We start from the raw sequence: 15,201 nt of genomic DNA on the forward strand, positions 1-15,201 counted from the left end.
AAGAACATAATAACCAGCTCGGCTTACAACCAGACTGCGTTCCCAACACTGAAAGAGATGTACTTGGTAGAAACAGAAAACTAATAAAATGGAATTCCTCTGTTGGCAGAGTGCATGTGTTTATACATTCTTCTGTGTTTAGCTCAGTGGTCAGAACACTTCCTGGAAAGGCTGCAGGACGCGAATGTTTTCAACTTGAGCTTGCACATTTCATCTATTTGGTGTTCAAGACGAGGCTGACTGCCCTCGAGGTGGCTTGGCTCGGCCTTTAAAACATACTAATGAATTTCAGGTTTGGGACAGGCTGCTTTGTACTGGACAATCATGTCAACTTGGAGTTGCTTCCCAAGGATGTCTTCAATAGCCATGTGATGCCACTCTGGAGAGGGGATTCTGTGTCCAAACAAAATTGATTGCCCTCGTCCAGGGTACTCAATACTTGACTCTGTCTGAATCTTGGTTTTGGCAAATTCCTTCATTTCGATAAAAAGAACTTTATGAAAACGAGGAGAAAATGGGGCAGAGTGTGAGTATAATTGAATGTCTTGAAGGACACCTAAAAATAACCCTTAGCTGGGGCTGTAGCTCCCTGGTAAAGCACAAGCTTAAGCATGCAGGAGGCCCTGGGTTCCATCCCCAGCAAACAAAAACCCTCAGTGACCTACAAGTCTTGGTTTAGCCAGTGTATGGTTTGTTTCTCCTCTTAGCTGTTTGAAGTACGAGAAAATTCAAGGGAAAGTCATCTTTCATACCTTCTTTGTGCTGATGTATCTAGCAATAGTTGAGGGAGTTACCTCATCTGCTCCAGCTACCACCTCACCTGATAGTCAAGGAAGTAGAGTAGCTGTACATGGAATTTGGTTTGTGTAGATGGGAAGGAAGGAAGCTCATGCAGTCACAGATGTCTCAGGACTAAACAGCTTGAGCATGTATTATCCCACCCTACCCTGCACACCTTTGGCCAGGCTTACAGGCTTCATTCCAACCAGCTAAGACAGATGCAGATCTCTTGCCTACTTGCTCAGAGTGAGTCACAATTTGTGTTGGGCCAGAAGAGGGGAGAAAGTGTGGATTTCACAGACTACTTCATCTGTGGAAGTTGGTCCATGTTCTTTTGGAGTGGGAGAATTTCCATCTCTGTATGTGATGCTGCATTTGTTCCAGTTTTGCCATTCGTCCCCTGTGAGGTGGAGTGCCAGGCAGCATTGTCAGTGCCACATCAGTGCTGGCTGCTTACTAGTGGCAATTTCCTGTTTGAGATCCTAGAGACCGTGTAGCGTGGTCTAGCATGCAGTCTGACTCAGAAGGTCGTCGGTTCCTCCATGTTGCTGACCAGGCCTACCAATCCAAGTGTCCTGGCCTCACAGGCTTTGTGAACCTCATAGTTAAAAACTTCTGTTTGGATAATAACTGCTTTTCAGAGCAAAGGCTTAAGCAATGTGAAATTGTCTAGCAGATAGGTGGAGCTTGAGAAATAGGTAAATAAAAACGAAACAGTCATTTATAAAAACCCCAAATAAGATAACCCTGAAAGCTAGAGGAAGAGAGGGAAATTCACCTTTGTGTCATGTGTCACTGAACACTTCAGGACAAATTATCTTTCAACCTTGTTTTACAGATGCAGAGATACCAGGAGGTTGCCTGGGTCTCAACACCTGGCAACAATGGATTGAGATTCAAGTCTTCCTATTCCAAACTTGTGTTTCTTTTACAATACTCTACTAACACATTGATGCACTTAGTTGATATATTTTAAGGTTAAATTCTTGGTGATTCTGGAAAGGAAATAAGTGATCAAAATGGTTATAGTACTTATTCAGGGGCAGGGAGTTCATGTGCCCTTTTTATATGGCTATAGTAAACTATTACCATTTAAGACAAACTCAAGAAACCCTAGTCTCCTCATTTTGTTTGGCTTTAGCTCCGAAACACCTCCTGGGGATACCTGGAAGATTTGAATATCTCTGGGATGTCACTGTCCAGTTTGGAAATAATTTTATAAATGGGTTTCTTCCAGGAAGGATCTGAGTCTTTCCCTGTGGAGACAGCCCTGAAGAACTCTTGCAACGTCAAGCTGGCAGTTTCCAAGAAGCAATCCGGGACCTGCATTCCCAAAGAGACCCCCAAGAAAGGAAAGACATGAGGCTGGAAGCTCTGGTGCCACGGAGCCCCCACAGGCTGATGCTACCTGCTCCGTGGGTGGGGGTATAAGAACATCCCTGCTGTAGCAGCCCCCGACTGCTGTAGCCAAGAATGCCGTGCTCCCTCTTCAAACAAACCTTGAAATGACAGCTCCAGTGAGACGGCCCTGGGAGAAAGTGTATAGACACTCCCCTTGTAGGAGGATCTGTTTGATTTGCATGTACTTTTTTAGTAAGTAAGTAGAAACTAATTGAAATTAAATCTGTGATTGAAAGAGGTTTTTAGCATTCTTTTTCTCAGACCTGTTGTGGAAAGGAGTGTTCCCCAACTTATGTCTGTCATACCTCATCCCACTGCTCTTTAGGGCTGGATCCCAAGGGCTTTGCATTCCTGCTTCCAAAGTCAGTGGAGGGGACCTGTTCCAGGACCTTTACCCAGACTGGCACCATAAGTGATGCTGTTCCCCAGATCCAGATCCAGCTTGGCCTAGAACTTGCTGCCACTACCTGTTCAATGATCACCCCCACATGGAAAGGTGTGGTGGTGCCACTGTCCCACACTGGCCTTGGTTCCTTTCCCCTAACAGGTAGGTTTAGGTTTCCAAACATTCAGCCTGAGCATCCAACCAGTGGCACCAGCAGTTCTTAGAGATATCTACACATTATTATGTTATCTATTACATTATTAGAGATATCAATACACTGCTCCTGTGACCACAATCAAGAGACAAAAGCAAGAAGAGGGAAATGTAGTCTCGGACAAGACACACCTGGCACCTGCAGAATAAGATGCCAGCTACTATCTGTCCAAAAGGCTCCACCTCTCTCCTGATAGGAATTCACACCAGTGGCACTCAGGTTCACTCTTGACCACCAGTGTGCCCTCATAGAGATCCAAGGCTGAGAGTCTTGAGCATTGATTATTTGTTATAAATCTGTTCAGTGAGAATACAGATAAGAGCCAAATGATGAACAGAAATTCTTCAGGGTCAAAACTAGGTGCTAGTGTTTAGCCTGAATCTCCTGACAGTAAGGTCAACAAGTTCTGAAACTTGATAATTGCAGAATAATGTCTAGACTGGGATGACTTCTGGTAGACCTCTGCTTAAGTTTCAGCATGAAGATGGGTTGTATTCACTGCATCTACCTATTGCCTGAGAGATGTTTTAGGCTGAGATCTTTGTTAGTGATGCAGAGATTGGCCCCAGGCCCCATGACTCTCAGTGACAAGAAGAGACACCAAAGGGGTGTTTTCTCAAACACCCAATCACATAGGAAAGATACTCCTCAGACCTGACGGGACCCTGGTACATAGTCTTACCTCAAAGTCGTTTCCCTTGTTATAGTGCATATTGAGGGCTCGAAAAAGTTCTGAATCACGGAGAACCACCAGCACTTTGGAATTTGTAACACCATCTGAAACTGCTTGCCGGGCAAATTTTTCCATTTGGATGTAATAAAACTCACGAAAGTTGCTGAACCATTTGATCATCTGAGAGATGATGCAGCGGTTGAACTGTGCAAACAAGGAGTCCATCAAATCAAACATTTGCCATGAGCTGCTCAGAATCATAACTGTCAACGTCAAATTCAACACAGGTTAATGTTAATAGCTTCAACCAATGGGGCTTCCTTTAGAGAAAGAAGTCAGAGCTATTTGCCAAGCCTATTCAGTTGGACTTCCAAATATGAATTAGTTCTAATGCCCATTAGAAAATAATTCTTCATGTACTAGATTTTTAAAACTTTTCACCCAGGAGAATCTTTTCATAGTGTCTAAGTGGTTCTAGGGTCAAGGTCACTATGGTGCTAGCATGGCAGCCTTGGAGCCTTCTGCTTATGTAAAGGGTCATGGACGGGGTAAAGGGTGTAGGTCAAAGAGCAGTTTATTGGTAACTTAGAGTTGCAGAATGAATTGAAATCTAAATCAGTGTGCTACAGGGATCAACCAAGCAACTGAATAAGAGGGAAAGACCTGTATACAACCAGTAAAATGAAAAGTTGTACTCCATTTGTGTACAATTAAATCAAAAGGCATTCTGCTGTCATGTATAACTAAATAGAACAAACAACTAAAAAAAAAAAAAAAAGAGGGAAAGATCTGAAAAGCTTAAATCAGATCCAAAATGTTAACAGCCCCTAGCCCAATCGTCAGGGTAGTGGAGTCCTCCAGAAACTTTCTGTGGCAACAGGCAAGATTTGTTTCCTTTTATTTTCCTTATTGTCACACTTGATGTGTACATATGTTCACTCAGTTTTGAAACAATAATCTGAATGTAAGTTTGACAGTGTGTGACAATGTATAGTCTTTCTTTTTTATAAGGTTTTCCTAAGGCTCCCAGCAGAGACAAAAAAAGTAGGCCAAAGATTCCACTTACTAGCGTTTCTCTCTCCCCCTACTCTCCCTTCCCATGTTTTTCTGGGATTATCCACAACTCAGAAGCCTAAAAATTCAGACACCCAACCTTCCTCAGCCAATGATTATTTGGGTCATCTGTGCCCAGCACTGGGAACCACACCAATGACATCAACAGCATGAACAGGAGCTCACATGCGAGGGTCTGGACCTTCCTCACACAGAGCTGCGAGTCTCTCATAGGCTGAAACTCTGACTTTTACCTGGACATCAGGGAAATAAGCCTTCAGGAGGCCGGAGCTGGGGTACCGTGTGAAGAAGAACATTAGTTTGGCCTTCTTCAAGTGACCAGGGTTCAGTCCTTCCTGGATTTACCTCAGTGTCAAGGAAAAGTAACAGTTTGAAACCCCGGGTACCAAATAATTGTATCAGATTATCCAAATAGCGATTGTCCTGTTCTTGTGGTTTCTGTTTTCTTTTTCCCTTTTTCTGGATGAATAGAGTATTTGCTCCTTTTTTCTGTCTCTGGAGACTGATTAGATAAGCTGAATGCCATACATGCAGTCAAGTTGCAGAATTTAAAAACATCTTGATGTGTAAAGGCATGATATCAAACAGTCTGTGCTCCTCCAAAATGGGATGGGAGGAGATAACAGCTTCTATCCCATAGAATCCCTTTTGAAACCCCAAGTAGAGATTTACTTCCCCTCTGCCACAGTTTCCTCATCTGTAAGATGAGAGGAGCAGCTTAGAGGGACTCCATTTGCGTTCTCATTCTCCAAGGTGGCTTTGCAGGTATGTGAGCCCCACGCATCTAGCCAGACTGAGCACAGCTCCAATGATGCTCTTGCTCCATCAAGAAGTTTGAATTGCACCTGCATCTGCCCTCCATCTGCCTAGCAGAACTTTCCATTATCAGTCAAGCTGCAGTTCAGAATCTCCATCTCATAAGGAACCTTTCCGCACCAAATTCGACTTTCCTCACCCTGGGCTCCTGAGGCTCTTTGTACAAACCTCTGTTGTAACAGTGACCTCATTGGAATTTTTACTGCATGTTTGCCTGCCCATTTAGACTGTGAGCTCCTTCAGGACAAGGACCATGTCTTTTTATCTTTGTGTTCCAAGTGCCTAGCCCAGTGCTAGGCACATAGTAGGTGCTCAATAAATGTGTGTTGGCTAAGGGGGTGAATGGATGATCAACCTTCATCTTTACATACATGTGGAAAGTCTACCCCAAACCATACTTCACCTGAGGACAGTGTCCTTCCGCCTTAAGAGCAGGGAGCTGTGGCGCAACTCCCTAGCATCAGGGTGGGAGAGAAAGACTCACTCGTAATGCTTAGCATTCCCGGGGAAGGTCCTTAAGTTTGGTGAGACTCATTTCAAAGAATAACCTTCTGAGTTAGGTCTGAGTGCTGTAGCTTTCAAACTTCAGACTTTCCCAAGGGATAAATTGGTTTAGCCAAAAGAAACCAAACCCACTAACTATGGTTTTAGCTGGCCCAGGCACCCCAGCTGCTACATGGAAGACCCCTGTCCCCCATCCATTAGCCTTAAGTGTTTGGGTTTTGTTTGTTTTAGTAGTAGTAATTGAACCCAGGGGATTCTACCTCTGAGCTATATCCCCAACACGCCTCTCCCTGTTTTTTTTTTTTTTTTTTGGGGGGGGGTGGGTTTGTTGTTGTTGTTGTTTTTTCTATTTTATTTTGATACAGCATCTCGCTAAGTTGCCCAGGCTGGCCTTGAACTTGCAGTCCTCCTGCCTTTCATTGGCTATACTTCTTTTCCTTATTACGTGTTGATAAATGCTATGAAAAGAATCTTGTATTTGGGAATACAAAGACCCAGATTCAGAGACTGATTTGACCACCTACTAGCTGTGTGACCTTGGGCAAACCACTTAAATTCTCTGGGCCTCCTTTCTAAAATGTAGAATATGATGGGTAAAGCCTTTGCTTGACTGTCAGATCCTGGGTTTGGATCCTGGCTGCTCACTTGTATGACCTGTGACTTTGGGCAAGTTAGTTTGCTTATCTTTCTCTGCTTCTCAGATTCCAGATTCCAGAGTCTAGAGTGGTCACTAGAGAATTGTGAGATAAGCCAGGCTGGCAAACCCTTATCTGATATACTGGGGCAAGAAGTTCAGATTTCAGAATTCCTGTTATTTATAAAGTTAATATGATGTGTGTGTGTGTCACACGTTAATTAACACAGCAGAGGCCATCTGTAATACAACAGACTAATATTCCTACAGCAAAATGTGTGACTAATTATGCTAAGTGGAATAAATCTATAAATAACCTCCAGTCCGTGTAAGTCAGGTTTTGCCACCAAAAAAGGTCGACTCCCTCTTAAAGGAAAAAGCTACAGGGCTCTTCAGAGCTTTCTGGGTTTTAGCATTGTGGCTAAGTGGTGGTGGGCATGCACATGTGATTTGCCTGCAGGAGAAACTGCTTGCTGAGTGCCCCTGGTTCCAGGCTGCGTGCCTAGTGACTGTTCTTTTTCGCTAATGCAGCTGCTGCTAGATGGATTTCATGGCCCACAGGAATCCGTCTCTAGTGTGGAGTGCAAGCAGGCAGAAGGAGGGCATAGTCACAGGGGCAGGACACAACCTGGGGTCCCCAAATCATTCTAAAGATAGCCACACTCTCCACGTGTGTGACCGGGCTTGATCTAGGTCTTTCTTAGGATGGGGCCCCAAACTTCCTGATGCTCTCTGAGCCCAATCCTCATTCCACAGGACAGGAGCAGACACATGTAGGTGCCTGACAAATATCAGCAAATTTCCAAGGGCTGAGCCTTCTTGAGGGGCCTCCTGCTGCCCAGATTTAGTAGGAAGTCTTAACCAGTGGTCTCTTAACAAAGGTCCAGACAGGAAGCCTTTCTCATAGTGAAAATCAGTCTGTGCTTGTTTGTGTACCTCCAAGGAGACTCCTCCTGCCTGAAGAGCGTAGTGCTGGCAAATGATGTGTTCTTGCCACTGGTTCCAAGAGTGAAGCCATGGGATGTTTCTAACACCTTGGACCAGCAGGGGGCGCTCAGAGCATTTAGGACACAAGGGCCACCTCTGCTGGGCAGTGAGCCAGCCCCACCCCATTCTACCCTGCAGGTGCCAGGCAGGGGACCGGACTATGCGCACCTGGATATGACTCCGAGACACTTTAACCTCTGGAATCTGTACTCAAAGCTACCCACGACAAACAGCAGTGTGAGCGCAGCTCACTAAAAATGCAGCACCAAAAATACGTTCTCAGAACTTCAGTCCTGCAAGATGCTTGTTGGAAGAGGGTTCTTTGACCCCAAGAGTTTAGAGCTGTCTACATTCTCCTTTAGAGCTTCACAGTAGACGTCAGCATGCTAAACGCTCTGAAAATTTCTGCAGTAAAGAAACTAACCCAGGTCAGGTGCAGTGGTGTATGCCTGTAATCCCAGCAACCTGGAAGGTTGAGTAGGGGGATCACATGTTTGAGACCAGACTCATCAGCTTAGCAAAACCCTGTCTCAAAATGAAAAATAAAAAAGACTGGGAATGTAGCTCAGTGTTAAAATGCCCCTGGGCTCAATCCCAGTACTCCTCCACCACAAAAAGAATAACCCAGTATTTACCAAAGCTACTTTTTTTTTTTTTTTTTTGTGGTGCTGGGGATTGAACCCAGGGCCTTGTGTTTGACAGGCAAGCACTCTACTAACTGAGCTATTTCCCCAGTCCAAAGCTATTTTTTCTTCTTCTTCTTTTTTATTTATTTATTTATTTATTTATTTATACCAGGGATTGAACCCAGGGTTGCTTAACCACTGAGCCACCTCCCCGTCCTTTTTATATTTAGAGACAGGGTCTCAATAAATTGTTGAGGCTGGCTTTGAACTCTTGATCCTCCTGCCTCAGCCTCCCCAGCCTCTGGGATCACAGGCATGCACCACTGCACCCACCCCTATGTTCTTCAAACTCAACAACTGTTATCCTGAGGGTTACTCTGGGAGTGGATCTGTGGAGATGATGTGATAAGAGCAAACCACTGCAGACCAGCCTGGGCCTCTCAGACTTTCACAGTTGTGGAGGTGGGGGGCCTCTCCCACCTGTGCCCAGACCTTGGGTTCCACCCCAAGCTGTAGCATGGAAACTGTTCCTTAAAGGGAAGATTTTCAGCCCTTGCATGACATCTCTCCATGTCTAGTCTCTGAGAAAAAACCCTCTTTTCCCCCAGAAGTTCCTGGTTCCTCATGTATTCCTCGCAAACTATCTAACATGCAGGGTTTTTTTGCCTGTAGATACATACCTCAGATGTGGGCATTCCTTTGACCTTTTCTGCTGGCTCTATGAGGAACTAGTAATTAAATGTCAGGGATTTTCTTCCATATTGTATTGTGGAAGCCCATCTGAGTTTGAAAGCAAACAAACCAAAACCTCTCAGACCCAAAGGAACAAGTTAGTCATGGTGGAATCTGATGAGTCACAGAAATAAGTAAGTGAACCTTCCCAGGAATCCTCACTCCTAAAATGTGTTTTCCACTTGGTCACGCAACTAACAGGCTGTGAGTCAGGGAAAGAAGGTCCAGAGGCCACAGTAAGAAGACCGTGGAGGGCTGAGGTTGTGGCTCAGTGGTAGAGCACTTGCTTAGCACATGTGAGGCACTGGGTTCGATTCTCAGCACCACATAAAAAAATAAAGATATCATATACAACTAAAAATATTAAAAAAAAAGACCATAGAAAGCAAAGTTAATCCCTATGCAGCACAGTTATCTGTCCCCCACCTCCTCAACTTCCAGTTTTCCTGTTTCTCTGGGCAGTGCCCTTGAGAATTTCAATGACCAGTAAAGGATATTTGGACAGAAGAAAAAGGAAGTGCATCTGTGACAGTGTCCAGGCTGCCCTGCTCCATCTTCACAGAGGGAAGGAGGGGTCGGCTCTCCAGACGGGGGACCATGGTGAAAGGCACAGGGCACTGCTTTTGGCTCCAGACCCAAGGTTGCAGAGCAGACGCTAAGGAGGGGTGACTTTGGGGAGATGAGTCCAGTGGAGGGTTGTTGCTCCAATAGCCTTTGGGTTCATGACCCAGTAGCTGGCTAAGAATCTGATTTTCCTGGACATGGGAAGGAATAGCCAAGGGACAGTTTTCGAGGGGACCCTGATAGGGTTTGGAGATTCTTGGAGAGATAGGGTACCTAGGAGAATCTAGAGGCTTGACCAGTGGTAAGTTTCCCATAGGGACCCCAGCTTGTGGCTGGGCCCTTCTGGGCAAGGTGGCCAGAGCAAGCAGATCTTTATATGTACCTCCCACAGGAGGTGAGGGCTCTCTTCTGCCCTCTGGCACTAGTTGCTGGAAACTTCTGTCCTGCTGGGTCAGGTGTCCTGGTGGATTCAAAAGCACCTTTTGTAAAACTGAGTCCACAGCCTGGGACACTGCCCTGGTCAGTTCTTTCCTCAGAATCTCCAACGAAGCTTGTGTTCCAGAAGAAAGAAATCTGAGCTCCTCAGACTGGTGTTCCGCCTCAGACACTCTGTGTTTTTCTGCCCCACAGAGGTCCTTGCTAGAATCCTGGTGGCGGTCACTGTTCATAGCCCAGGGGCTAGACTCACAGCTATTCCTCTGCTTTGTTCTCCGCGGGCCTTGCCCCTGCTCAGAGCCTCTGGGGCCCTGAGCTGCAGCCCTGCGCTCAGCAGCCTGCAGGATGTGCTCTTGCAGATGTCTCAGCTGTTGCGTGAGCAGATGAAGTTGTTCTCTCACCCGGGGGCCCCCTTTCCTGTTGCCCCAAGCAGGGCCTGACTTCAGGAGGCCTTGCTGCATGGGAAGACTCTGCTTCCTCTTCCGCTCCCGGGCCTTCTCTGGGCAGCATGGGCCGTCCCTGGTTTGGGGATTGGCTGGCACCAGGGGGTTGGGGGAGAGACATATGCCTTGGACTATGGTCTCCACTCTTGCCCTCTTGGCCTGGATGTGCTCATCCCCAAACCAGTTGACATCAGTGAGGCTAGAGCCAGAGGTGTGGCCCCAGGGAAAGGGGAAGTCTCTCTCCAGCCCTTGGGAGGCTGGGCCTCTCTCACCATCCACACAGGGTTCTTCCAGGTGGGAGCAGGTCCCAGACTGAGAAGAAAGCAAGATGGAGTTTGGATCCATCACTTGGCTTCCCCAGCACTTGCTGAGAGCTCCGTGAAGAAGTCAAGGAGCTTCTGGAAACCTTCCTCCCCTCTTCAGTGGGTCATGCACCCAGAATGAACCAGAGCTTCCTCTTCTGCAGTCAGCAGGTGAAAAATGTCTGCTGCAGAGGACTGAGACTCTGGGATGCCACGGCTTACAAACCTCCTGGGCAGACTCCTAAAATTAAAGACAGCAAGAAAACAGAACATGTGACTTGAAGTGCTTTTTAAACTTGTGTACAAAGAAAATGTCTTGGGATCTTGATCAAATATTTCAAGTCAGTAGATCTCGAATGGAGCAGAAATTCTGCATTCTAACCAACCTCCAGATGATTCTGGTCAGGACCCCACTTGGAGGAGATTCCAAGAGTGAGCCCCTAGGAGGAAAGATCTTCTGCCTGGGCCTAACAATACATAATAATAATAATGGCAGCCAATGGAACATCTGGCACTATACCAAGAACTTTACACCATGACCTGACATCCTATTATCTACAAATTAGGAACCCGACTCCAGAGAAGTTAAAGAGTTACCCCCCTAGATCAAACAACTAGTAAAAGGCAGGTTGGAGTCAAGCCAAGATTTACCAAATCCAAAGTAGCTAAGGGCAACAGAATCTGGGCACTTTTTAAAAATAGGAAATTCAGGGGATGTAGCTCAGGGGTAGGGCACTTGCCTAGCATGTGCGAGTCCCTGGGTTCAATCCCGTATTGCAAAACAAACCAACGAAAAACAAAAGCAGTAAACAAAACTTGGAAAAAAAAGAAAAAAAAGAAAGAAAACTCAGCTGGCCTAGTCAGACCTGCTAACGTGGATCCTTAGTGTTGGGACAGGCATCTGTGTTTGCCACAATCAACCCGAAGTTTAAAAACCATTGCTGTTTGACCTCTATATTATCCTGCCTCCTGGAAAGATCTGACTATGCATTTATCACTCAACTCTTTAATGATTATTTATTGAACACCTTCTATATGTCAGGCCACCGTCTGGAAGTTGGAGGGATGGAGTGATCAAAACAGCCGAGTCTGCTCTCAGGGAACTGGCAATCTAGTAGGGGAGGCAGAAGTATATTTTCAGGGCATGATACTTGCCATGAAGAAAAAGCAGGATGAATGGTTGAAGAACTGAGGAGAAGAGCTGAGGAGGAGGGAGCTCCATTAGGAAAGGCTGCCTGAAGCTGTTTTATTCCCACAAAGTATGGAATTACACTGTGGTTTACCCAGGAGGCTTCTGACAGACAAAACTGATCCCACCTTGGAGTTTAAAAAAAGCATTCTTCCATATTACCCCACTGCATCTCACAATGACCTCGAGAGTTGCATCATTCTCCCATTTTACAGATGAATAAACTGAGGCTCCCAGTTTCCAGATTCCAAACCTTCTGATCTCAACCACACCTCGGTTGACTCCCTGAAGATGAAAAGGCCTTGGGAGAACTTGACTTCTCTGTCCATTAAACTGATTGATTCATCCTTTCCTGGAGGAGGTCAATGATTTTTTTTCCCCTCTATAAATTTCCACTCTCCTTTGCTTCTTTTCCTTGGGGAGGTGGGGGTGAGGTGTCCTGGGAATTGAACCCAGAGGCATATACCACTGTAATGAGACAAGGAAATAACAGGAATTGCTATAGTTGTGTGTTATGTAGTAATAATAAGCTGTATTTGGTATTTGCCTGGACTTGTAAAACTAAAATCATAAAAGGCGCCTGGTGACAAACTTGGTGTGTGGCAGGATGACACTCCTGAACAATGCCGGAATGAACCTTATCTGTGATTTGAGTGGTGGCTCCTAGTCTAGTCGTGTTCTGGGCTTTATGACTGGGCTGAAAATCACTACTTAAACCCCTGGACTTTTGGAGCAAACTGTCAGCAGCACCATGACCAGAGGACTCCACGTCGCTCTGTCTCTTGACTGCCCCGGCTGCTGTCCACACTATCGCTGATTGCCGATCGACTGTTGTCACTGAGGCCAGAGGACCAACCACCTCTTCCTCCATGACAACTGCCATCCAGCCTCTGGCTTATCAGACACCCGAGGACATCTGAAGACATCCAAGGAGCTGAGAGAGAAGAGTCCCCTCGGTCTTGTTGACTGTCTTCTTGTCTAAGAGACGGTGCATTGAGTAAGTCCATGGGGATTGGACTCAAGTGAACAAGGGAGAGAATCTCCAATGTATTTGTGACTTGCTATTATTAGGAGTGTTGAGTGTGCATTGCATGAATAAAATCCACTCGTTGGAACCAAACTTGATTCCTCTCTTACTCACTGCTTGCAACAGCTACATCCCAGTTCTTTTTATTTTTAAATACAGGGCCTCATTAAATTGCTGAGGCTGGCCTTGAACTTGGCGATCCTCCTACCTCAGCTTTCAGAGCAGCTGGGATTACACACATGTGCCATGGCACCTGGCTCCTTTGCTTCTTTTACAGAATGCTGGCTAAAAGAAAACCGACTTTCTGTTGGCACCGTGGCACATGCCTGTAATCCCAGCGGCTCCAGAGGCTGAGGCAGCAGGATCACGAGTTCAAAGCCAGCCTCAGCAAAAGCAAGGTGCTAAGCAACTCAGTGAGACCCTGTCTCTAAACAAAATGAAAAATAGGTCTGGGGATATGACTCAGTGGTGGAGTGCCCCTGAGTTCAATCCCTGGTACCCAAAAAACAAACAAACAAAAACTGGCTTTCTTCTGCCCACTTTATCCTGAACTCTTTGGGAATCCTCTCAGTCCTTCTGCAATGAGTGAGGTGGAGGCCTGCTGCCGGGGCCACACACTTGGCCTTGAGCCTCCCCTGGTGCTACCAGGTGAGAAGACACCAAAACAAGGTCCTGGTGTTCTGCCTAAGGACAGAGGATGGGAGGGCATGGCAGCTGCAGTGCCACAGTGAGAAAATGTCACAGAAAGAAAGCCAGAGTCTTGGGTCAGAATAATTAGAAGGGTCTTGCTTTGAGTAAGACCTTTGCAAATTACTAAAATAAAAATAGATGACTTGTCAAACTAAGGTAAATTAAAAATGTGTTACTGTCATGTTTATACCAACAGTTTAGGTGGTTTACTGCCTGTTGGAGAGAGAAGCATTTCTTGACTTCCTGTGATAATTTGACAACAAATACAGAATATTTGTATCGTATGAAAAAAATATTTTAAAGCAGATTTCATCATATGATGAGCTTGACTGAATCATTAAGCATACGTGACCTGCTTTCTAACTAATGGTGATTACTAAACTGACAGATTTAACATTTTAACCAAGAGGAACAGAACAATAATGATATAGACTACATAATTTATTTTCAGTTAAGTAGCTTCCATAAAGAAGAGAGGTTTCCAACTGCTTACTGAACATTTCCTGCTCAGACTCAGCAACCAAACTCTGCAGCGCCCCTTCATTCTTCACCTCCCACCAGTCTCTTGCTCTTCAAGTCAGAAGCCAGCGGCTCTCCTAGACTGCTAGCCAACCCCTCATGGTTACCTCTGATTGACTGATGATTTTATAGTAAACCGGCTCAGAACTACACTCCACCATGCCTCTCCCAGCATCACCATCTGTTTCAGGGTCTCGCCATTTTTCACCAAGACGATTCCAGTACCTCATGACTGCTTCCACTCCTCTAGCCTCTCCTCTCTCTGACCTTTCTTCATTCATTCATTCAACAAATGTGGATTGAGTGCGGCCAACAGACAAAACCCTCTGCCTGTGTGGAGCTAACATTCACGCAGAGGCGAGAGAGGTAATAACATGCCAAATCAAAAATGGAGGGTCATTACGCAAGGTCTTGTTGCCATTGTAAAAAGTTGGTCTTTACTCTGAGATAAATAAGGACCCAGTAGAAGGTTATAAGTGATATGCTCTTACTTTTTTTTAATTGGTGCATTACAATTATACATAATAGTGGGATTCACTATGCCATATTTATACATGCACATAATTCGCTCAATCTCATTCCCCAGGATCTTCCCTTTTCCTCCCTTTTTCCCACCCCTCATCTACTTGCTCTGCTCTACTGAGCTCCCTTCTATTACTCTTACTGTTATTTTAATTAGTGCATTATATATAAACATATATATGATTTGTTTTAGTATATTCATACATAGACATGGCATCTGACTTAGTTTCAATAGGGCCTTTCTTTTCTGGGCAGGGAATAGAGCTGGAGGTGGTGGGGCAGGGGATGAAACAGGGAGACTTCTTAGCAGGCTCGGTGAGAGAGGATGATGACTTGGGCCATCTTAGCAATAGAAGTGGGAAGTCATGGCAGACCCCAGATGTACACACACACACACACACACACACACACACACACACACATATATATAAGTAGGGCCAATGGGATTTCCTAACAGCTTGAATGTCGGATGCAAGAAAATAAAGCAGCATTGACACTGCCAAGGTGTTTGTCCTGAGCAGTTGGAAGGATGGAGTTACCATGAACTGGGATGGGGAGAACTGCAGAGCAGCAGGCTTTGTCTGGAGGAATACTGGGGGCTCTGATTAGGGGCATGTTGCATTTGAGATAAGAGATAGTTAAATGAAGATGTCAATAAAGCAGTTGGATAAATAAGCCTGGGGA

The 15,201-nt window shown here is 45.5% G+C and overlaps 1 protein-coding gene across 1 annotated transcript; it reads right to left on the reverse strand.

Moving 5' to 3' along the window:
- Nucleotides 1-1,917: 1,917 nt before the first annotated feature.
- Nucleotides 1,918-10,613, reverse strand: Prox2 (prospero homeobox 2). The gene is given in 5 exon segments (XM_047540278.1): nucleotides 1,918-2,103; nucleotides 3,463-3,657; nucleotides 4,761-4,872; nucleotides 7,514-7,515; nucleotides 9,330-10,613. Coding segments are annotated over 5 exon segments (1,779 nt in total).
- Between the last annotated feature and the right edge of the window lie 4,588 nt (nucleotides 10,614-15,201).

The sequence above is a fragment of the Sciurus carolinensis genome, chromosome 2 (genome assembly GCF_902686445.1).
Source record: "Sciurus carolinensis chromosome 2, mSciCar1.2, whole genome shotgun sequence".
Taxonomy (NCBI): Eukaryota; Metazoa; Chordata; class Mammalia; order Rodentia; family Sciuridae; genus Sciurus; species Sciurus carolinensis.